The 23,611-nt window shown below is 44.8% G+C and overlaps 1 protein-coding gene across 2 annotated transcripts in view; it reads left to right on the top strand.

The window, feature by feature from the left end:
* Nucleotides 1–15,839, top strand: part of si:ch211-137a8.4 (neurofilament heavy polypeptide) — a 40,741-nt gene extending 24,902 nt beyond the window's left edge. For both annotated transcript variants that reach the window (XM_031743615.2, XM_031743614.2), the window contains exons 2-4: nt 6,982–8,560; nt 10,406–10,936; nt 15,025–15,839. In XM_031743615.2, the coding sequence (XP_031599475.2) occupies nt 7,192–8,560; nt 10,406–10,936; nt 15,025–15,047 (1,923 nt within the window). In that variant the 5' untranslated portion in view covers nt 6,982–7,191 and the 3' untranslated portion in view covers nt 15,048–15,839. The remainder of the gene's footprint in view (nt 1–6,981; nt 8,561–10,405; nt 10,937–15,024) is intronic.
* The last annotated feature ends 7,772 nt before the right edge of the window (nt 15,840–23,611 follow it).

Here is a 23,611-nt window from a genome sequence, read left to right on the forward strand (position 1 = left end):
ATGCTTTCTAACCGCTGATGCTTTGCTGTTAGCTTCCGTCATGCAGTGTTAGCTCTCCTCTCACCTACAGCATTATCATATAAAGCTACAGAGGCAAAATTGATTCATCTTTTTGTGTGGAAACGCGTTTAAATGTTGCGTCCGGCTATCTTGCCCTAACCTTAACTGTGCATCGAGTTGGCTCTGAAATAATAAAGATGTTTGTTGCAAGTTGCCAAAGACTCATGGAAAACAAATCAAGTAAATTGCTAGTGAACACTATGCAGCTTTCAGATGTATTCATTAAAATGTTTTCTCATTACGTTGATAAAAATGAATTCATTACATCCTCCCAAACTGTATTTGCTGTTCCAAATTGGTAGTTCATGAATTTAAAAATATGCTTCAGCTCGCAGCAGTGTTGCTGTGATTACGGTTACGATACAAAGAGGTATCGAGTCTCCTGCGTCTCACTCAGTCAGTGTTGTGCTTTGACTCCACATGATTACTGACTGTGCAGCGATACTGTTGGAAAGAGGTATTGAGTCTCCTGCGTCTCACTCAGTCAGTGTTGTGCTTTGACTCCCACGTTATACACATCCTAAGCTCTGACTGTGCAGCTGTGCTTTTGCTTTCTGTTGGAATTGAAGTGCAGTTGTGTGCTTTCGGTCTTTTGCGTGAAGTTAGACTTTGACTCCCGGCCGTACAGTGCTCACAGACAGACTGCATCATAGTGAGTGTGCCTGTACCAGCCCCGCGTAGAAGGTGACTCATCCCAGCTGCTTCATGTGCCTAAAACGTATTATTATCGACAATGCTCAACTTAACTCACAGCTGCACAAACGCCACACATCTTGTTGGCCCTTTGAGTCTTCACTTGACCTTGGCACTGCGGTGTGGTGCCTGTTATCGTTAGCAACATCCCCTCAGTCCTGGCCACATCCTGTCAGCCCTTTGTTTAAACCTTTCCAAGATGCAAGCATCACTATAGCAGTCATTGCTCATGTTAAACGAAGACGGTCGTTTTCTCGTACCAGTCAGGAGCACTGTAATCAAAATAGATTTAATTTTTTCTTCACCTTTTTTATATTTTCCCAAGACCTCAGAGCAGAACGAGGCAATGATGGCAGATATGCTATTTACAAAGTCGGGAACAACATTTAAAAAAGGTGAGGTGGGTTGCAAAGCTGGTTGCAGATGTGAGTGTAGGTTAAAGTAACATAAATAGATCCCAACTGTAGCAGGTCTGAACCAACACTATAGTCGATTCCATTCTCTTTACTTCATTAGACCAAATTTTAATTATTTCTTCAAATACTTTCAGGAGAGACGAGCTTCAGGACTCTTCTCAGTTTCCAGAACTTGTGGTGTTGAGTTTTTACGCAGTGGTGTGGAGGTGGATTGCCAAGCAGCTTGCAGAAGCAAACGTATGTGGTCTTAAGCATCTTGGCTCAGTGTCCTATATGATATTTGCCATTAATATGTCTAGAAGGAAGGCAGCTAAACCACCAGATGATGTGGGCTGGCGTTGAGATCAGCTGATCTGCCAGGCTTGACTTCATGGCCTGCCTGAATGAAGGTTATGCTTGATTGATTCAATTAGATTTTAAATGTTGCTGAAATGTGTGGCTGACTCCTACTTCCTGTGGCAAAAATTGAGGACATCAGCATTTAAATGTATCATTTACTAGTTATGGGAACATGTGCTCGGCTTTGTTACAATAAATAAAAATGATGAATTTGGGTCTAACGATCAGAAAGATGAATATAAAGCTGATAAACTGGGAGAGATGAAGACTGACAAACAGGTTGGAGGAAAAAGATAAAGTCAGAGATGGAGAGACAGATGGAGACATGGGAAGGTGAACGAGAACAAACGTGATACAAAAGATGCTGAAAGAAGAAGTTGGCATCACAAAAGACACGAAGGCAAAAGCGAGACAGTGACGGAGATGGCAGGAGAGACAGAAAGAGTGAAATGAATAACTGAATGTAGCTGAGAGGAAAAAGGAAGGAGGATGAATTAAAGTGAAAAGGAAGAGACAGAAGAGAACACAGCATGAAAGGAGAGGCAAAAACACCCAAAGACAAAGATTTAATGAGAGGAAGAGGGAGGGAATAAAGACGAGTGCAAGAAGAGAGAGGAAAACAAACGAGAACGAAAGAGACAGACGAGAAAAAACCAGACGGACGGAGGTGAATGGTAAGAGGCAAACGAACAGAAAGAGACGATTCACAATCAGCCCATGTCTGCGCCACTCCTCCTCCTCCTCTTCCTCCCCTTCCTCGCTCCCTCCCTCCATTTTGTCGTCGTCCTCTGTCTGATGCTGTTCCAACACCTCGGGGCTTCAGCCTCACATCCACCATCCAACACGCTAATGCTCCTCTGCTGCAGCGTAATCAGACGCCAGCAAGAAACAAAACAAAAACACAATCCATCCAAAATAAAGAGCGACTGAAACAAAGACCCGGCTCGTCTCGTGTGGGCGAACATGCCTCAAACATCGAGGTAGAACCCAGCAGAAAGTTGGATCAACTGATGCTATGATGTCTGTTTAAAGCTGCAGTGATGAGGATTTCTATTCTCCTGTGTCACCGTGCGATTAATCCTTAAATCCCGTTTAATGAATCCGTGGTTGAGATGATCGGTCACCTCTAATTCACAGCAGAGCAACATTTTCTCACCGGTCCTGTTTTATTTAAAGCACTTGTCCGCTCTCTGAAGGCCTCGGCTGAATGCCGATGTTCAGTGTTCTTTGAGTCAATTTATTAAAAATGTAAAAATGGTCTGTTAGGTTATGTCACTTTTGAAGCTCGGCGTTACGGCAAATGAGGAGCGTGAGTAGAGTTTCAGACTTTGTTAGAAGCTTTAAAGACGGGATTGAAACAGCTTTTAGATGCAAACATGAAGGGTTCGGGTTAAGTTGGTATCCACTCTCTAGTCTGCTTAAACAATCATTAAATAACAATTAATGTGTGGCCCAGATGTGTCCCACATCTGCATTTTTAGTAAGTATTGAGACCTTTGTGCCAGACCTCACTCACGCAGGTAGATCCTGTAAACTATCAAGTCTAGCTCCTGACTTTTTAGGGCTTGTCGGACCCTCGTGGTACCTGCTGTATTCCACCTCATGAAATCTAGGGTAGGGGTACGTACCATAACCCCATGTCATGTCACAAAACAGATAAATAACCCAATAGGCTAGAACACAAAACCAGTGGCTGACACTACTAATCTTTGTTTAAAGATGAGTCCAGTGGATTTGATTCGATCCAAAGAACATCCCTAAAATCCTGCAGTTCTGATTCTTTGGTTGATTTTGTAAGACTCACTTAAATAATTAATAATGATCAATATTAAAGTGAAAACAGCCAAAACAAAGCAGCCTGCAATGGAAAAACAGATGGTGGTGCCAGTGTCCATCAGTCTGCACGACTTGTTGTACTTTGGCATCAATCAGCGGCGCACCAATGAAATGATGCTATTTTTCATCCTGCAAAAACGCGGAACTGAAATGACATATCGAAGTAAAATGGACCCGAGTCGACGCTTGCTTGGGAAGTATTTTGATGAAACCAAGCCCATCGGCGTCTGAATTATTGATAAGCAGAATATTTGATCAAGAGCTTCTTAATCTCTGTCCAAACTCAGCTGCTAATGTGACATTTCCAAACAGTCTGAGTGAGCGCGTCGCCAGATGAATGAAAGAAGCAAACAAACCAATTGTTGGAAGAACGGGACCCAAGATGGCTGATATTTGACAAACCGTGATAAAGTCCAGTGAGCTGGAGTTAAATCAGTCAGCTCCAGCTGGGGGGGGATGGTGTAAAGGTGAATGCATGTGCTGAGCGTCATGTGGCTGCTAGCCTAATTTGTGTTTATTTCGGCTAAATGACGCTGTGATTTTAATATTGTGTGATAGCGGAGGTGTAGATGTGTTTCTATCCCTAGGCTACGCACAAGTCATAGCTGTAAACCAGAGGCAGGAACAACCTTCAGGGGCTCAGAAACCAGCCACATGGTCACATTTATTTCTGCGAATGCTTTTATTTTGTCTCGTGGATTTTAACCCTGTTGCTGCTTTTTCCAGTCACTTCATATAATTTGTGTAGATTTTGTGTTTTTATTAAATGCTGCCCTTCTTTAAAACGCACCAAATAAATGAATAATAGCCAGTCAGGCCCATTTGTGTGCTTGACATTGGTAAAGGTGAGAAAATAGTCACCATTTGAGCTTCCAGATTCAATAACTCAGACATGAAATGATACAAACCTCTTTCTGACTGCGGTAAAGTTCAGTACAGCATGAAAAATAAGAGTAAGAAGTGACCTTTGTGGCTAAGGCAGCCACGGCTATAAAAGTATTTATTCAAATACATTTTTGCATAATTCAGGGCAGTTTTTATTTCATTGCCCAACTGTACGGCCCAACCCCACAGCTGTACACACAGTCTGGTGTCAAGCTTCCGAGCTGGATAATTTTGATGTCGATTGTTACAGCTTGGACATCATAGTCAGACTTCCAGGTCTGAGGCTGAAACAAGGTTGATTGCTCCCTCTCGGTTAAGGAGTTGTTGTCCAAAGCAAGGAGTTGAAGTATCTTGAGCTCTTGTTAATGAGTGATGGGAAGGTGCAAGACCAGCAGACTGACGTGCCATCCAGAGGTCACAGTCAGTATATTTGACTATCGGGGCAACGAGAGAACTTAGCTGAGCTCACACACGACCACCAGCTGTGGGTCGCAGCCAAAAGAGTATAATCTCAGATAAGAGTGGAAGAAAGGAGCTTCCTCTGAAGGGCGTGAAGGTGACTCTGGTGAAGGAGATGGCGAGAGGAGATCCGGGCATCTCTGCTGAGAGTGCTGATGCATAGATGGAGCACTTCGATGCCGTCCTGTGTCGCTACAATCTTTTATTACAACAATTAGTTTAGCAAAAAAGGGCTTTTATCACCTACTCTCACCAAACATGCTGGCAGGCATGAATATATAAATGAGTGAGTCGGTCAGCCCGGGAGACAGCACTTTGGGGCAAAGCCACATAATGTTGGTATCAAATGTCACAGCCAAGATGGTAAAGACTTTATAATACATGTCATTCAGATGTGGCACTATATAATTTTAAAATTTAGTCAGTAAAACTTTGTAGCCTTTGCTCTCTGATCAGGACTTTCTCGTGGTCGCAGGGAGCTCTTTGCTCCTCCCACAGATTTCAGCAAGATCAGTCGCAGGTGTGCAAATGTGCACACATCACTCAGCAACTCCTCTCTGTGATTGGCTTCTGTTACATCTGAGAGCCCTCGTGGTTTTTTGCTGCATTGTTTTGTTTCTAGTTATTGTTTCTGCATAATGACGGGGTTTCATTTTTTGTGCGTAGCTATGGAATTGAACTTGATTTGAACTAAAACCAGCAGCAGTTTATGTCATTCATTTCTAGAGTAAGACGGTTGTAACTGAGGTGCAAAGGTAAAAGCAGTGCTGTAAAATTAGTGATTGGGGTGGCCGGGTAAACAAAGCGTCTAACACGAGAAACGCTTCGTATCGTCCTCACCGGGATTTTTTTTATGTAAATCCAAATCTTTACTACAGAGGTGTTGAACAACAAATCAGACGGCCCGTAAATCTGCCTCTCACGCCGCTCAGCCATCAAGGGATAATGAGCACAAGTCATCCGTCCCATCAGCAAGCCAGAAAGACAGGCAGTCGACCAGTAAGCCATCCAGTTGGCCGGTCAGTCAGTTGTGGCAACAGCATAGTGCGAGATTATCTGGAGCATGTGATGTATGTGTTTACACCTCGCTCCCTCCGTCTGCCTCTCCTCTGTGTGATTGTCTCTCCACCTGAGTGCCTCTCCATCGGCGTCTCTCTGCCTCCTCCAGTCTGACTCACTCTTTTCACCTTCTCCTCTGAGAGTGTGCGACTGTGCGCACTAAACGTCTGGACTCTCAGAGCTGAAAATTACTCTGTGTCGGCACTCGTGTGTGTGTGTGTGTGTGTGTGTGTGTGTGTGTGTGTGTGTGTGTGTGTGTGTGTGTGTGTGTGATTCATTGATCTGCTGATTCATTCATTAAACTGTCAAAATGTGTTACAACCGAGGAATGTTTGGAAGCAGCAGTCTGGTCGTGTTTTATAGTTTTCCTCAATGAAAACAAACCACACCAGCAGCACACTGATCTCAGCAGCAGGTGTTTTATGTGCATCTCTCAGAACAAGACAGACAGTGTCTAATTGGTGCCACGCACCAAACTTATAAGATACACGATGATTACCCAAAATGTACTTTTTGACCTTTTTTTTTAATCATATTATCATAAAACAGATGAAACAGCTGAGTCAGTGCTTGTGTTCTTATACATCATAGAAGAACACAATTGGTGTCAGTTTAATATTGAAACTAACATCTCGTCCCAATATCCTGTGATACTGATGGCTGATGGGGTTGTAAAAAAAATAACATTGTGCTGAACGACAACAAGCAAAGCAACAAATGCGTTACAAGAACCTGTGAGCGCGACACCAAGGCCTTCCACTTCTGTGCAGGTTTTGCATTTCATCATTTTAAAGGTGTGTTGCGTGTATTTATATCTTTGTGTGGACCAAAAGTTGGAAGTTTACTGTACTTATAGGGACCAAAATCCCAGTCGCACAAGTTTGAAGCCATTTTTGAGACAAAATATGTGGTTTTAGTGTCAGGGTTACAGTTGGGTTATCGTTAGTTTTAGGGTAACGTTAGGGTTAGGGGCTGGGGAAAGCATTGTGTTAATTAGATGTCCCCACAAGATATGAATACCCTGTGTGTGTGTGTGTGTGTGTGTGTGTGTGTGTGTGTGACTGATTAGGAAACATGTCTGTATTTTGTGTCCTGCTGAGATTCCTTATCATGTTACACTTCATTCCTCATTCAGTGCACAGTCCAGACCAGACTCATTGAGCGCCTGTGGTGTTGCTTCAGACTATTAACCATCTGTCTCTCGCTCTCTCTCTCCCTTTTTTTCCTCCTGCAGGAGTTTGGAGGTCTAGTAGGATGCTGAGTATCTTTCCTCCTCGCCACTGCTCTCAACCCTGCTCTCCATGACCTGAGAGCGCCACCACAGCGGGAGGAACGAAACACTAGAGAGAGAGAGAGAGGAAGAGGAGGACAGAAGGCCAGGGAAGAAAGGCAGGCCGGAAGGAAGAGACTTTTTTGTTGTTATTGTTTGGTTTCCCTTTCTGAGATGGCGGCAACGGAGGCCAGCACAGCACCAGTGGTCCAGGAAGATGGAAAAAGCACTGAAAGTAAGCCAGCAGAGGTGGAGCAAGCGGCCAAAAACGCCACCACGAGCTCAGAGACTGTCAAAGACGAGGCTGTCGATAAAGACGGCACAGCTGTCAACAGCGAGGTTGTCGAAAACAAAGAGACTGTGAATAACGACACAGCGGCGGCGGACGTAGCGGGAACCGAGGAGGGAGGAACCACGGCGGCAGGCGAGGATGCGCCACCACCTCAGAGCTCCGAAAACACCACTTCCGCTGAACCCAAGACCTCGTTCCTAGACTCCTTCCTCAACAAGAGTGGCCTGGGAAAGGTGATGGGTGGAAGGAAGAAGAAAGAGCAGAGCGCCCCCGTGGCTGGAGGCGAGGAGGGCGCAGCTGAAGGAGGGGAGAAAGAGGCCGACAAAGGAGGGGAGGAAGCTGCAGCAGCAGCACCGGAGGGAGGAGCAGAAGGAGGTGCAGAAGGCGAGGCAGCGACAGAGAAGGCTGCGGAAAATGGAGAGAAGGAAGATGAGAAGAAAGCGGAGAAGGGCAAACCAGCGGAGGCGAAATCCACAGTTCGAGATTTGATCAGGAAGCCTGTGGCGAGAATCTTCTCCCATCGCAGCACTGAGAAGAAGGAGGGCGCCGCTGCAGAGCCCCAGAAACCAGTAAAGGTCCGGTCCAAGTCCCTGGACCGGCTGGAAGATCCCGAAGCACTTAACACCACTGCAGACTCCATTGTAGAGGAAGGTGGAGCAGCGGGAGGTGCAGAAGGGGAACAGAAAGCCTCAGCCTCTTCGACAACCACTAAGCACATGAAGCGCTGGCACTCCTTCAAGAAGCTCATGGCTCAGAAGGCACACAAGAAGACTGGAGGAGGTGAGGATGGGAAGGAGGAAGGAGCAGAGGGAGAAGGAGGTGGCGGAGACTCCTCCACACTTGACTCCAAAGAGTCAGGCCAGAAGAGGTGGAAGCTCAAACGCTCCTGGACCTTCCAGGGCTTGAAGAGGGACACCTCCATGTCCGGCATCAGCGGCAAGGCCAAGGGCTCCGACAAAGACTCCGCTGAAAATGCCAAGCCTGAGGAGCCTGCAGGAGGAGCTGAGGGAGGAGAGGAAGCAGCAAAGGCAGAGGGAGGAGCAGAAGAGGGCAAGACAGAGGGAGGGGAGGAGAAGGAGAAAGCAGAGGGAGGTGAGGAGGAGAAGGCGGCGGCAGCAGGTGGAACGGTGACACAACACGCCAACGAGATCTGGACCTCCTTCAAGAAGCGAGTCATCCCCAAGAGCAAACGCGCCAACACGGAGTGCCACCCTGGAGGCGAGGAGGAGGCGCCTGCGGCCGCTGCCTCAGGTGGGTCAACGCAGAGTTGAGCGCGTGAACATAACTGATCTTTACGAAGTCTTCATCTGACCTCAGTCACCCTGACGTCAGCCAGCCAAAGCAGTCACAGCCGTCTTTATCCAGGCTGTCTGTGAACCATGTGCAGGTCCAGTGGCTGCAGGTGTGTAACCACATTCTGCAGGTATGTGGGCGTTAATGTGGGAGGAGCCAAGGCTGCTAATGTTAGCCACACTCGGCAGACTCTTGCTTAAATTTAGGTTTCAACTCTGCACATCAGGAGGTTCTTCTAAAGGACACAGGGTGTGGGCATCCGTACGTGATGAGTGACCATGTTGGTGGTTGTTACGCTCATCAACTCTTCAAACTTTAGAGGTTCCTCTTTAAAATCCCTCCATCCATCCATTCGCTTCTGCTCATCCAGTTTTTAAAATGATAACCAAATGAAACTCATTTAATATCTCGCCAGTTATCACATGACCTGCACTGGGGGTTCGGCCTTTAGATTGGGAATCGCTGCACTTTGGGCGTCGTCATTTCCAGGTTTCTGCTTCATGTTCTTTTGGAGGAAGTTAAAGTGAGCAGAGATGTATTAAGAGTCTGACTGCAGGTCTTAAGCGTTGCTGTGTTTTTGTCAGCGCCACAGTTGGACACCGATTAAAAATTCAGCTTCTGAAGCCGGCAGCTTGTTTGCACTCGTGTCAGTCTGTCGCTGTCCACCAAAGACACACAGGAGTTAAAGGCTTGCTAACTCTGGGGGAGGTAATGTAATTGAACATTGTCCCAAATAAAATATTCAACGGGTGATGTGAAATTCAAATTACAGCATAGCTTAGGTCAACAGAAGAGACTAAATTAAGCTTTACTTTCTGCTCTTTCTACACAGAGCAGAGTGGAAACGGGACGTTCTCTCTGAGAGGAGATTTGTTTGTTTAATGGCTCAGAAAATATTCCACCTTCTTTGGTTCATAGTTGAAATTTCATGTTGTAATTTTAAAAGTCTCAAGTTTGTTCTTGTTTTTTTGCTTTAAGATAAGAAAAACTTTATTCATTGGGAAACATGGCAGCCCAAATATTCACCACAACTTGAAAAAAACTTAAATAACATGATGTCATTGTTATCCAAAAGGGCTTCTTCCTGTTCCTGCCTTTCACAATAAAAGACTTCAACAGAAACAGTGTAATGATCCTTAACGTAGAAGAAGGAAAATCTTAAAAAAGAAACCGACCTACAGAAACATCAAAAGCATTTTACAAAATAGACACGACAGCTTATCTTTGGTTTTACTACTCATCAACTGTTTTCTTAAAAAGGAAATGAATATTTGTCTTTTTGTTTGAAGAATGTGATTGAATGAATTTCATGAATATTGCCAAGTGTAAGAAAGGACCACATTAGCAAAATTAATGAAATCATAAAACAAGGAGAAAGAGAAGAAAGGGATGTGTTTGATAGGACGTGATATGATAAGGACGTACACGTGTTTTTGCACATGCGCAGAATAAATCAGTTCCTGGTACCGCCTACAGCCTTCAGTGTACTTAGATTAAATGTTGGCACCCCGCTGGGCAAGCGGCGGCGTGAGTACGATAACGTGAGAATGAGGCCACGTGGGATTTGTACATGATGCCGTAGGTGGAGCTACTAAAAATCTCGGACAAGTTAGAAGCTCAGAGATCTGGACCTCAAGGACGAGGTCAGACTCTAATATTTTTAATCAATAAATTTGTTTTTAGTAATGTAAATATTTGCTAACACTTGATAAACACTTCTTCCACTCACTTGCTGTAATCCTGTGCCACTAATTGATGTGCACCCTGATGAACTTTAACCTCAAACGCTTTTTTCCACTCCAGGTGAGGAAGGCGCCGCAGAGGACGGCAAAGACGGAAAGTCGGCCAAAGCCAAGCGCTCACATTTTGGCCGTGCGGTTTCCCTGAAGAACTTCATCATGCGGAAGGGCAAGTCCACCAGTGTGGACACGGGCGAGGGCGCCAAGGAGGAGGAGGCCGCAGAGGGAGGAGAGGTGGCAGCGGCGACAGAGGAGGGAGGCGCTGACGGCGAAGCTGCCGCAGCAACCGCAGAGGTCAACGACAAAGATGCAGCGATAGCAGCTGAGAAGACACCGGCAGAGGAGAGTGGAGCGGAGGTGGCGAAGGAGCCGGAGAAGGAGGTGGAGAAGACGACGGCCGAAGCTCCGGTGACCAACGGGGAGAACGGCTGCTCCAACGGCACAGAGGAGGAGACCACCACACATAATCACCAGGAGGAGGAGGAGGAGGAGAAGACGACGGGGAGCAGCCCCATGAAGAAGAGCAAGGAGGCAGGAGGGGTGCAAGACGAGGCCAACGCCAAGATCATCAACGCCACGGCGGCCGTGAACAGCGGTGAGTTAGAGCACGCCGACCGGGACTCTGACGAGCCTCAGAACAGCAGCAGCAGCAAAGACGGAGAAGCTAACGGCAAACGGCAAGAAGTGCTAACAAACGATAGCAATAAACACGCCGCACGCAGGGACCGCCAGACGCAGATAGCATTAGCTGTTAGCGGGGAGAAGGGGGAAGGACAGGGGGAGGCGGAGTCTCCACAGAATGGAGGTTGTCACGATGCTGAAGATACATATGACCAGGGAGAGGAGGGTGAGGAGGAGGAAATGAGGAAGAGGGATCTAAGAGAGGCGGCCGTGGTCATTGTTCAAAACGTGATGTCAGCAGCAACCGACCAATTAGAGAAGGAGCTGTGTGTGGACAACGGGTTAAACGGGTGCTATGATGCCGACGCCAGATACTAGGAACACACACACGCGTGATACAGTGAAATATGACAATGTAAAGTAACACACACGTTAGCATAGACGTGGCGATCATGGAGCTGTGAGGGGAGGAGCATATCTTTGTGCAACGACTGAAAGCAGGAGGAGGAACAGTCTCCTCAAATTTCACAAATTTTAAAAAATCTGATTCAGAATGAAAACAAATGAAAAGCAGGAAAACAGCTGCCTGCAGAGAAGCGGTGAGATCCATTAACTCAACAACTGACACCTACAGGCGGTCCAGAGTTTACACTGAGCATGTGCAGAAACAAACAGAGGCTTGTTTCATGCGTGTAAACCGAACTTTGTCTGCGGCCGAGGTGACTTAACAAACATGCAGTTACTGAACTTGAAAGAGGATTTCCTTTGAACTTTGAAATTCGAAAAGAAGAGACGATTTGAAGGAATTGAATCTAATTTATTTAGTTTAAGTAATAAATTCTTTGGTGATTAGACTCAGATGAAGCTCCACAGCAGGTCAGAATCCCAGTGAAAGATTGGCCTGGAGCAGAGTCATCAAGACTTGACTGAGTTTAATAGTGTGGTCAGAAGATATGATGTATAGTCTTGCAGCCCAAACGCCTCAGAGTGCAGGTAGATGAATGAATACAGATGTTTCTTACTGAACCTGTACAATAAGAGGTTAAAGGGCTGGAGGTGGTGGGGGACACGGGTTCAGCTAGTTTAGACCTGGAATAGGTGGATGTGTTTGACTGTGAAGCCCCAATCCAGCCAGCTGCTGGCCTCCGTGGTGACGGAGACCTGCACCGCAGCTAGGGTACAATCTAGCTTATAGTCGCCGTTTGTGTTACGCTCTATGATGTCACCACAGCCCTGTAACACTGGCGCTCGACTCACTGCAGTCTCCTCCTGAAATACAGGTGTGATGGCGAACTCGAGCTGCTGATTTTGGGACTGATGGGTCAAAGCTGTTTGAAAGGTTACCGTTTCACCCCGCCTGCATTCAGTCGTTAAGCTAAACTAGGCTAACCGTGACCAGCTCCATAGTCAGCCCACGCACTGACTGACGCTGTTTACCTGTACGTTGAAAGGAAAGGTGCACGCACAGAACCACACACTGTATTTATAGGCATGCCAGCTTTTCTGGGCGATCGCTCGGTAAACATGACGCAGTTCTTCCTGAATTCCTTTAAGTAAGTCGTAGAGTAGATGTTTGCTCAGCAGCGAATCACCTGCAAGTGTTCAGCAGAGAGAGACAGAAGTTCATGCACAGATGAGCAGCAAAAAGCTTTCAACAGTGACTGGGACTCAGGTGGCGAGCGCGGGAGGAAGCTGGCTGCTTGTATGAAAATGTAAATATCAGATTATCTGCTCTTCGGCACATCCTGTTAGAGCTAATTAGATGTTGATGTTGATGTTGAAGTTGCTTTGGTAGGTTTAGACCCACACACGAGAGGATCGAGGACAGGCACAAGGAAATGTGACGATGGAGGTGAAATTTAGCATCTCCTGATATTTGGACCCTTTTCTCTTCTTTACGTGGGGGCGGTCTGCTCCGTGGACTTGCTCTTTTCCTTCCTGTTCCCACCACTTCCCACGTTCCCACCAGGGAGCCGGCAGGAGCTGCTGGATGCTGAGCAGTAGGAGGTGAAGTGCCTGCGAACCAGAAGGTGCTCTGTTTCCTCCTCCATTATTTATCACTTTCAGCCTCCTCTTCATTCAAGCGCTACGTGAGGCTCGGTGTCCAGCGAGCGCCTCGCTTTGATCTCTTGCAGCCCGGCAGATGCTCGCGGAGAGGATCGCAGCTCCTGCTGCTGCTGCTGTGCAGTTCACTAGGAGTCTCTTTGAAGCTCCAAGTCTTTTGCTAAAATGAGCTCAGTTTAACGCCCAGTGTGCCGAGCTGTCTGCGACACCAGCAGCTGGGTTTTGCTGAAACGTTCAGTAAAGGGTTTTTAAGTAAAGGCACAAAGAACAAAGAACCAGAGTGGAAATAAATGCCATACCAAAACAGATGAAAATTTCAGCTCTAATAATCAGTTCAGATTTTTGGATGAAACAGTCTGCTAGCATGAATGACCTCACAGCAGCTGTATTATTGGTCACATGACGTCATTAAAAATACTCCAACAGACTCCAACAGCACAAACGCGACCCAGAGGTCCAGTTCAGGGACTCCAGTTAGTTGAGGTGAAGCCTAGCAGACCGCTAGCACCTACAGCCTGTCAGTCAAAGAGGCCACGCCCCTAGCCGATAATTGGTGGTGAAACAAGTGTCTGTATCAGGCTGTAAATGTGCACATTTTAACACTCACTCTGTTTTTGGCAATTCGGTGTTGTGCTTTCAGTTTCCAGCCCTCTAACTGGCTGCTTGGTTGACATACTTGTGGAGCTTCCAACTGAAAATGTTGCAGCAATTTGGCAGCTTTTTAAGGCTCAGTATGCGATGAGCAGAGGTGAGAGGTTTGGAAACCAAGTGAATATCTAGTTATGATGTGGCACAGCTCTTGGAGAAAGACTCAGATGTCTTTACATCTGTAGTGACAGAATCACCATTTTTGTGCATATATACCTCCTTCTTCTCCGGCCAGTACAGAGTTGGCTTCTCTGTTGTTTTCCATATGGATGCTGTGCAAGTCCAAGCTGCCGAAATGATCGATAACACGGGAAGATTCATTTGTGGAAACTCTCAAGTTCATTGTGTGAAGTGTTATTGTAACTGTCACTGCATTGATAATATAAAAGAACGATGCATCTTTTGGGTCTGAAGTGAAGCCAGTGCACAAGTGTCTTAAACCTGCATTCTTTCTAATGACCAGCAGGGGGCTGCAGCTCACACTTTGGGAATCAGTGATGCAGAGATGTTTTAAAAGCTGCTACTTTTAAGGTTGGCAGAAAAAAGCAAGGATTAATTTATGGCCACGTTGGACTCAGAAAAGGATGATAATCCAATAAGCTTGCAGTGGCTTCGGTTCGTGTGCTCACTCATCACATCAGGTCTCAAAACGCTGAGATGGTGACGGTGAAAAACATCTCGAGGCTTTAAACAAGACTTGACGTGCTGAGTCCGTCTTTCGCACATGTGCTGGATTCGGATCAGATTGGACACCGTGCTGACTTGGGGCTCCATCTTGTGGTTCAAACTGGAATTACGTGAAAACGCAGCTCCGCGTTTATATGGCACAAGCTTCTTCTGGCATCCTGCTGGTAGTTTTACACGAATCACGGTTAAGGTACCGGTTTTGTCACAGCCCTCGACCTCTGACCTCGATCCTCCGGTGGCTCCTAGCTATGGCTAGCTGTAGCTGAGACAGCAGCGGGAGAGAAAAGCTGGGTATGGACAGACTTTCCCCCTCGCTCGCTCTCTGAGGTTTTTCTGTGTGAGCAAGGCAAAGACAGACTGCAGTGGGTGGTCGGTTTATTTATTAGAGGGCAAATCTCCTCCTCAAGGTCAAGAGCACAAAGAGCACAAGCACAGGTAGAGTAGCTGTCACGTGATCCTCCATGATGTGACGACTCGTTGTTGTCCTCGTCAGCTGTCATTGTGTTGTGTTGTTCTGCTCTGTGTGCGTCCTGCGAGACCAACCTCCTCGTACTAAACCACTGAACACACGTGCAGCATTTAACCCTTTTATGTGACTGTTGCTTCTTCTTTTTTCCAATTTTTTAATCCTTTTTTTCGATCTCTTCTGTTATCATTTACCAGACAAAAAGGCGGGAAACGTGTGAGGCCACACAAAGAGGATTAGAACTGCCCGGGATTCGCTGAGCAAGGAGCTCTGAGCCCCACCCCCCCCCCAACTCCTCCACTTCCTTGTCCTCTTATTTCCTCCCCGTCCTCCTCCTCTCTCCCTTCATCCCTCCCAATAAATGGAGTAATCACGTGTTATCAGACCAACATGGTGAGAAACGAGAGACGGAGAGAAAGATGCAATTCATGTAGATGAGAAGAAAAATAATTACTCGGAAAGCAATAATTCAAGCCCTTCTTTTTGTCCATCCATCCTTCATCCATCCATCCTTCATCCATCCATCCACCCCCCTCTGTCAGATACAAACATCCTGTGTTTTCTTTTCTTAATCCTTTCTTTGCTTGTCTGTGAGATTTTATATTGTCTACGAGAGAAAATGAAGAATAAAAAAATGAAAATCGAGACATTCCACTTTCCTCCCCCTTCTCTTCCCGAAGCTCTACCGACTCCTGATTGGTGGATTACATTAAAAAAAAAAAAAAAAAAAAAAGAGAGAGAGAGAGAAAAAGACTGTTAGTTTTATATTGACGGCCATTTTGGTTTGTAGTCCCCCCCCCTCCTCCTTCTCCTCCTCCTCCTCCTCCTCCTCCTCTTCTTCTCTTCCCCATCTTTGCCCCCCGTAGATATTTGACAGTACAGCAGGACCATGTTGCTTCCATATATAAACCGCCCCGAGGACTGCCACTTCCCCACCAACACTGCAATGTCTTCAGCTCTGTGTGTTTAATGTTTTTAGACTGTTATATTGTGTACATGAATTTAAAAAAAAGAAAAAAAAAAGAAAATCCATCATTGAATATTAAAGTCAAACTGTTTCTTTTTGTTTGTTTGTTTTGTTCCCGTTTGGTTTAAATTCTTCTTTTGTTTTTATTTTTTAAAACCATCTTCTCACTGTTACCGACGATTATGCTGTAATTAAAATAATAATAATAATGATGATGTTTTGTTGGTCCAAGTTTTCACATGTCCGCTAGCAAATTGTCAAGAAAAAAAATAGTACAATAAAGACTAAAATCTAACAACTAAACTGCAAGTTTCTATTTTTATCTGCACGTCTGACGGCTCGTATGGTTTGAGGGGAGGGCGGGGCGATATGCTGAAATATGATTGGGCGCTCGTTAATCTGCGTATCGATAATCTCATCCTTTTACGTAACGGGTGGAATAATACGAGATTTCTTTGTATTAAAGTAGATCTGCGTGTATTATCTGGCAGCAGGCGGCTGCTGCTTCCTGTGGACGGTCCAGGACGTCCATATGCCGGACGCTGGTGTCACACAGGTGGATCAAAACTTTATAAAGGACTCAGCAACATCTTCATTTTAAATAAAGGATCACGTTTGTACAAGTAGAGTGAAAGCAGTCCACGCTGTCAGTAGCCATTTAGCGTATTCATTTTAGTACTAGTTAATGAAGTTGTGCAAAGTCTAACTGTCACGTTCCCTCAGTTACACAGAAGAGCCTGATAATGCCTGAAATCCAGGAACAATACACATCAAAGACATAGGATGAAGCAAGACTGCAGATCATAAAATGTTTGTTCATGAACAACAGAAGCAGAATGAATGTGTTTTATTTAAACATGCCTTAAACTCATCAGGTACCTACACAACAGGTGAGGGCTTGCAGGAACTGATACCATCACACAACAGAAACTGAGTTCATGATCCTATCATTTGGGGGTTGATACCCATTCTCAGGGTGGGGGTGATGGCATCTCCCCCCTGACCTGCCGTCCTGGCTCCTCCTTGCCATAGTGTGATGTACCTCATCAATCTCAAGCCGTGAGAGCGGTCCCCTCCTCCAAACAGCTGGAATTGAACTTGTAACTCCCACTCCAAAGGCATGTAGTCCTACTACTACACTATCCAGTAGGATCTAATCGGGTTCACCCTGAGGGAAAACTAAAGGACATAAATGTAATTTTCCATGGCTGATAACTGCAATAAAATGCAGGCTTTGGTGTTTTAAAGCAGGAATCATTACTGAAATCATTTTAGCTCCATTCACTCTCATCATCGAGGATTTGGTCCTGCTGAGTTTCAGCCAATATCTCAGCAACATTTATAAAAGAAAGTGGAATGTCCGAGTAGCAGTATAGATCCCCTTTGTAAGAAAAGCATTTGACTTGCCTGATGTTGTTACTCCTAAATCAAATAGGTCTCAAAGGGTGGAGGGGGGGAGGGGTTAGAGACGAGGGCTGTGCAACAGAAAAAACGCGTGCTGTATATATTTAGAAGGTTTACTGATGGAGATTAGAGAGTCGAGCTTCAAGTGTCCGGGTGGAGGTCCGCGGGCCAAACATTGACACTCACGGCAGCAGTAATAACACATCTCGCCATCTGTGAAGTGTGTGATGATAATTCCCCGCTGTCAGTTAAAATCGGCAGCATACTGTCTCGCTGTCAGGCCAAATCTCTGGGATTATGTTATTACAGCCATAATGTGGGAGTACAGTAGCCGGGCGCGCACACACACACACACACACACACACACACACGGAAACACCCTGAGGAAAACTGCTGCTTTGTCATTTAAAGACATCTTAATGGATGGCATGTGATAATACCCGCTCATGTTGGGAACAGCTCTGAATAGCAGATGGAGACGATGTCAGAATAACAGCTAAAGGTGGTTAAAGTCGTCTTTTTCTGGGTTCAGGTCAAAGACTGAAAAAACCAGGCCGAACAGACGGATTACAAATTGGGATTATAACGTAGAGACACCAGCCGCTAATTACAGAGCAACACCTACATGAACGGGGCCCAAAGGCCTCTGCTTTTAGGATTAAAGTAATGTCAGTGCACAGACTAACATCCAGACTCCAGCAGCCGTCCTCTGAACAGTCTATTCTTCATTTCATTTATGACGGATAACGTAAGCCAAATTTGAATGTTTTATTTAAAGAAACCCTTTCTGCTCATGCTCAGTGCCAGTTTTTCATTCTTGGAGTCTGGAGCAGCTTTGCATGATTCACAGTTTGAAACTAATTGAGGCTTTACTGGCTTTTTAAAAGTGGAAAATATTCTTTTGTGTACTTGGACACAAATTCTTTAGCTTTCTTAGTTTGGACTCTGCTAGAGCAGCTTTGCATAAGTCCTTGTTCAAAATAAACCTCCTTCATCTTATTCTGAGGCTCGGTGTAACTTTTTAGTTCATTGTCCGGATTCTCTGCGCTAACTGTGCCAGAATAAAATAGAAATAGCAGACAGCAGGAATAAATGACATACAGTGTAAATATATACAATCAAGGAGGAAACAAAATAGTTGTGCTCGGAGGCGAATAGAGTCTGTGTGTGAGTGACCTGAGTGACGATTCGTGGGTGGGTGGGTGGAGAGGGGTGGGGTTTGTTAGCAGTCTGATGGCCCAGGGGATGAAGCTGTTAGTGAGTCTGGAGGTGTGGACCTGACTGAGGTGCACCGGGTCAAACAGGCGGTGGGCGGGGATGCCAGGGCTCACCTGTAATGGGCCTGGTTTACCTGAGACAGGAAGATGGCAATGGTCCAGGTTAGAGCAGGGGGATATGACCAAAAATATTTATCACGATATACATTTGAAAATTTGCGATAACGATATAACTGACAATATAATTGACACTAGACAAAATACTTTACAACGCCACAACTTTATTAGTGCAAAAAAACCCATCAGTGCATTTTCACTTAAACAAGCAGCTGTTTTTTATGTGCATTAAAGTGATATGAAAAATTTTACAGTGCAAATGCAAATTCCTCGCTGACAGTTTAACCAAAAGGCATTTCCAGTGGAAATTGGCCGACATATCCTCAACATAACCATGTATAATATCCACAAAACTTAAAAAGAGGTTATACAGGGTGGGCCATTTATATGGATACACCGTAATAACATGGGAATGGTTGGTGATATTAAAGTCCTGTTTGTGGCACATTAGTATATAGGAAGAGGGTGTGCAGTGGGGCAAACTCCTCAAGATGGGTGGTGACCATGGTGGTCATTTAGAAGTCGGCCATCTTGGATACAAGTTTAGTTTTTTCAATAGGAAGAGGGTCATGTGACACATCAAACTTATCGGTAATGTCACAAGAAAAACAATGGTGTGCTTGGTTTCAACGTAACTTTATTCTTTCATGAGTTATTTACAAGTGACTTTTTACAGTCAGTTACAATAACTCGTACTGCGTACTAGCTGACGGAGTTTCTATACAGCTGGGTGGGTGCTATGATGTTACTTTATTCATAAGGTTAGTTAGTAGAGTTGCCAACCGTCCTGTAAAAAACGGAATCGTCCCGTATTCAGAGAAAATATTACGCGTTTCATATTGAGCTGAAAAGTAACACAGTTTGTCCCGGACTTCAGCTAGAATGGAAAAGACACAAAGCTGGAGTTATTCTGTGTTTACGCTGCACAGCTGCCTCTTCTCCTCTCATTCTCTCCTCTCCTGTTGCTACTTCAATCATGAAACTGATCAATGATCAGCTGATCGGCTTTTCTCTCTTGTTTGTTTATCTCCCACTTTGCGCCAGAAAGAGGAAACCAGCGGATGTCGCGCTAAACAACAGCAGCACGTTTAAGCTTGATCAGCTGTTGTTAGAATTTATTTAATATTAATTTCTAGTATCAGCTGATGTTTGCTGGAGCCACAGCTGTAAAAGCTGCGCGCGTGCGCAATTGCGCACTGCTGGCACGTCTCTGCGCACAGAAAATCTGCGTTGCGCACAAAAAAATCTAACCTGAATTGAAATTAAAATGAAAACTTTAACAATTCTGTTTTGCAGTGTTAGTAAGTGACTGGCTGCTCCTGTATGGGATTAGAATGATGCCACCTTATCCTATAGTCCAGCCAATAATACGATTCACATTCGTATATACGCAGCCAATCAACGTCGCTGACAGGCTATGACAGCGTCCTTATGTGCCGACACCGGTGTTTTAGCGAGCAAAGCGGCGTGGCTGATGTGCAGTGAAGCCACATTAATGACAACGTGTCCAACCATTGGAGATGTGAGCAGGACAGACGGAACAACTGACGGAGAAAGTGTGGACTTTATACCAGTTTTTAAATTGTGTTGATCGGCCACGTAAAACCAGAGTTATGATAAAAATATCTGCAATGTTTGGTTTTCTTCCTGAATACTATCGTTGTTTATATTTACTGCGGGAAGAAACGGTAAAAACGGCGTTTTATAAGGAAAACGCTGGAAAGCCTGTGAGCAAAAACAAAACCAAACCCCATCCTTTCCTATTGGTCGAAAAAAGTACCGTGTCGACCAATCAAAAAATGATATGGCAACGTGGCATCTAGTTGTTAAGAAACGGGGGGAAGTTTTAGGAGTGACGGCGGTGTTCTGAGATGTGAGAGATTTGAGACGTTTAGCGCAAATCTTGTGTAGTTACTGTGTAGTTAGTGTGTAGTTAGTGTGTAGTTAGTGTGTAGTTAGTGTGTAGTGTAGTCAATAGTTTTGTTGTGTGTGTCAGAACAATGAGGCGACTGCTGAATGTTACAGGTGTTACAGCAGTGATACATCTCCTGCTGTCAGGCCTGCAGGTATCAGGCTGTTGTTCTCCTTTATCTCATAGTGGACAGAAATTAATTTTTGCAGTGGCACAAATAATTTGTGTGGCATCAGATTTGATGCAGAACAGCTGATTGTTCTGTAAATAGTTTGAAATGTTTATTTAAAAACGCCTTGGCTGCATTAAAAAAAAATAAATAGCTGCAAAAACTTTGTTTGCCAAACTGAGTTACTTTTTTGAAGTAATAACTATATAATTAATTGCCCAACATTGGTCATTATATGCTGTATTTTGCAGACAGAGTTACAGGACTCTCTCCCAGACCACAGACTCATAATACAAGTCAGAGCTTTATAAAAAAAAAAAAAAGAAAGAAAGAAAGTTGTGTTTTCGAAATTGGAGTTCAAGTTATTTTTACTTCCAATAGTGTTAACATACTACACAGGTCATGAACAAGATTTTTTTGAATTTTCATTGTAAGTGGGCTAAAGCAGTTAATTAAAAGTAGTCTAACATAAATGTAAATGCTGTAATTTGATTATTTTAATAAACCATGTAACTTGGATGGATTCGATGCTGGCGTGACCACAGTGCACACGTCTGATGTTGCTCACAGTGGTCCAAGGGACGCTCAGGGAGTTTGTGTGTTCGCTCAGACACATGAAATATTTGAGGGAACATTGGTCATGATATCGGTTTGTATATCTGGTGAGAGGGAAACATGCAGATGAAACCAGGAGATGTCCTTACTGAATCATCAGAGCTGAACAGGTGATGGAGAAACAGGTTTACCTTTAGGTGACATGAATGAGTTGAAGGGAAGTTATGAACTGTTTCTGAGAGACAAATAACACCAGCATCCTTTTCTAAGTAGCTGACAGCTGGTAACTGTGCAGGGGCGGGTCTAGAAAAGTGTTGCCAGGGGGCCAGGTAGGGCATTAACAGGGAAAGGGGGGCACAAGGAAATACTTTTCTTTATTATTCTCATTTAAAATGTCTAGCTGTTATTAAAAATAATTATCTGAATCTTACAACCAAAGTTTTTATCTGACGTAAATGTATAGAAATCATACATATACCAACAAGACTGTGTACATCACTGTCACAACAGTGTTTGTTTCATTCAAAGGCTTTATGGCTTTAATATCTGGTGGGCCGGTCTCTAGTCAAAATGCCATTTTTTTTGTCCCAGTCCAGCCCTGGGCACGACATGCAGTGAATTAATCTGAGAAGATGCATTAAAAGATAAATGGCCGGGCCAGCGGTGCACATCACAAATTAGCTCGCATAGACACATTAATTGTGCCGCTTCTTAATGACGGTATCTTAGCTAACAACCCCAACTACCAGATTCAACTTGTAATTAGCTAAAAATAACTTGGCCTACCGGTGAGAGGGACGTTGTTAGCTGGCAGCTTTTTCAAGCAATGTTGAAATTTCCACATTCTGACACTTCAAAAGCTTCAGGAGCTGTCCGCTCAGCGCAGCATCAGCACCGCGGAAACACATGGATACATCCGTAGACTTGAGACAGAATTCACAGTGTGTTTTTGGGACTTTCAGGTGGACCAATGTTTTCTTTTCTGATCAAACCAGAAAGCTTTAATGAGCAGCTGGATTTGTCTCGCATTAACTGGCTGAGTTAATGCGACATCGAAATGCAGCTGATTGAACTGAAAAGCTCGACTCTGTGGGAGTCAAAGTTTGCAGAACTACGAACTCAGCTGGAATCCACAGCTGTGCGTGTTCATGGAGCTGCATTTTCACCTGCTGGACATCACTACCTGACAGGTTTAACTGTCTTCAGAACATTGCAGAGGCCTTATTGACAGTATTTGGCTCTACATGTCTGTGTGAGCAGATTTTCTCTCACATGAGTGTCCTCAGGTAGCCGTCTGAATGCTGGACACTCGGAGACCTGTGACCTGTGTCTCTGAGTGGGAGACCAGAGATCACATTAACATGTGTGTCTCTGTATTAACAAACATACCATATTGGCCCAGTTTATTTTTCTTATCATTGTTGTGAGAAGACCATAAATAGCATTTGTATTTTCTGTTGTACAGTTCATTTGCTGTTATGTTATGTTATCTATGAAGTTGTTCTATATAGTGTGTAACTGTTAATATAGAGCGTTATTAAATTTATTGCTAATGCAATCATATGGCACATTGACTGCTGAGGAAATTTTAGATGGCACTCGTCATCAGAAAGGTTGCCGACCCCTGCGGTAATATTATGTTGAAGCACAGTACGTATCACTCCGCGAGGCTCCTGCCTACGGTAGCCATAATGCTCCGACAATCCATCAAGTGGTGCGGCTTCGTAGCTTAGCAAAGTCGCACTAAAACATTTGACAGATCTTCGAGCGCCGTGTACATAAAATCGTTTCAAGGTCAGTAAACACAACCAGAATTCATACATAAGGCACGCGGGATTATAAGGGACACTGCCGACTTTCAGAAAATCAAAGGATTGATTTTAAGTGTGCCGTATTTTCCAAACAACACGGTAATAACGACGCCCGCTAGCATGCGCTACCAAAAATAGTGCTTTGTTGTGTATCTGATGGACGAAAGCTAAACCAGTTCCACACCACTGAAGTCGCAGCATTTTTACAAACCAATTCTGATTCATCTGTTTCATTTAACGATCCACTTTCACCCTTCTCATTCTCTGTCGCCGGCACGCTTTTTCTGCAGTGTGCGTATGAAAACAAAGGCACTGCACATGCACGTTTTAGCCATATTCTATCGTGATATTTCATTTTCTTATCGTTGCCCAACATTATATATTACCGTGAACGGTATGATATGGCCCAGCGCTACTCCAGGTGAGATCATATTCCACCTGTTCTCCATTTACAGTGAGAGTTGAGTGGACCTGTCTGTGCCTGCTGACGTCCATTATGAGACGTTCAGCTTCAGGTTATTCTCTTTGCAGCAGTGGGACAAGTTCTCTACCTCCACCCTGTACGCTGTCTCATCTCAGAGGGGGCAGAGAACGCAGCTCTGCAGGGAGGTGTGGGCCGAGTCGGGCTGATT

The sequence above is a fragment of the Oreochromis aureus genome, linkage group 14 (genome assembly GCF_013358895.1).
Source record: "Oreochromis aureus strain Israel breed Guangdong linkage group 14, ZZ_aureus, whole genome shotgun sequence".
In the NCBI taxonomy this organism is placed as follows: Eukaryota; Metazoa; Chordata; class Actinopteri; order Cichliformes; family Cichlidae; genus Oreochromis; species Oreochromis aureus.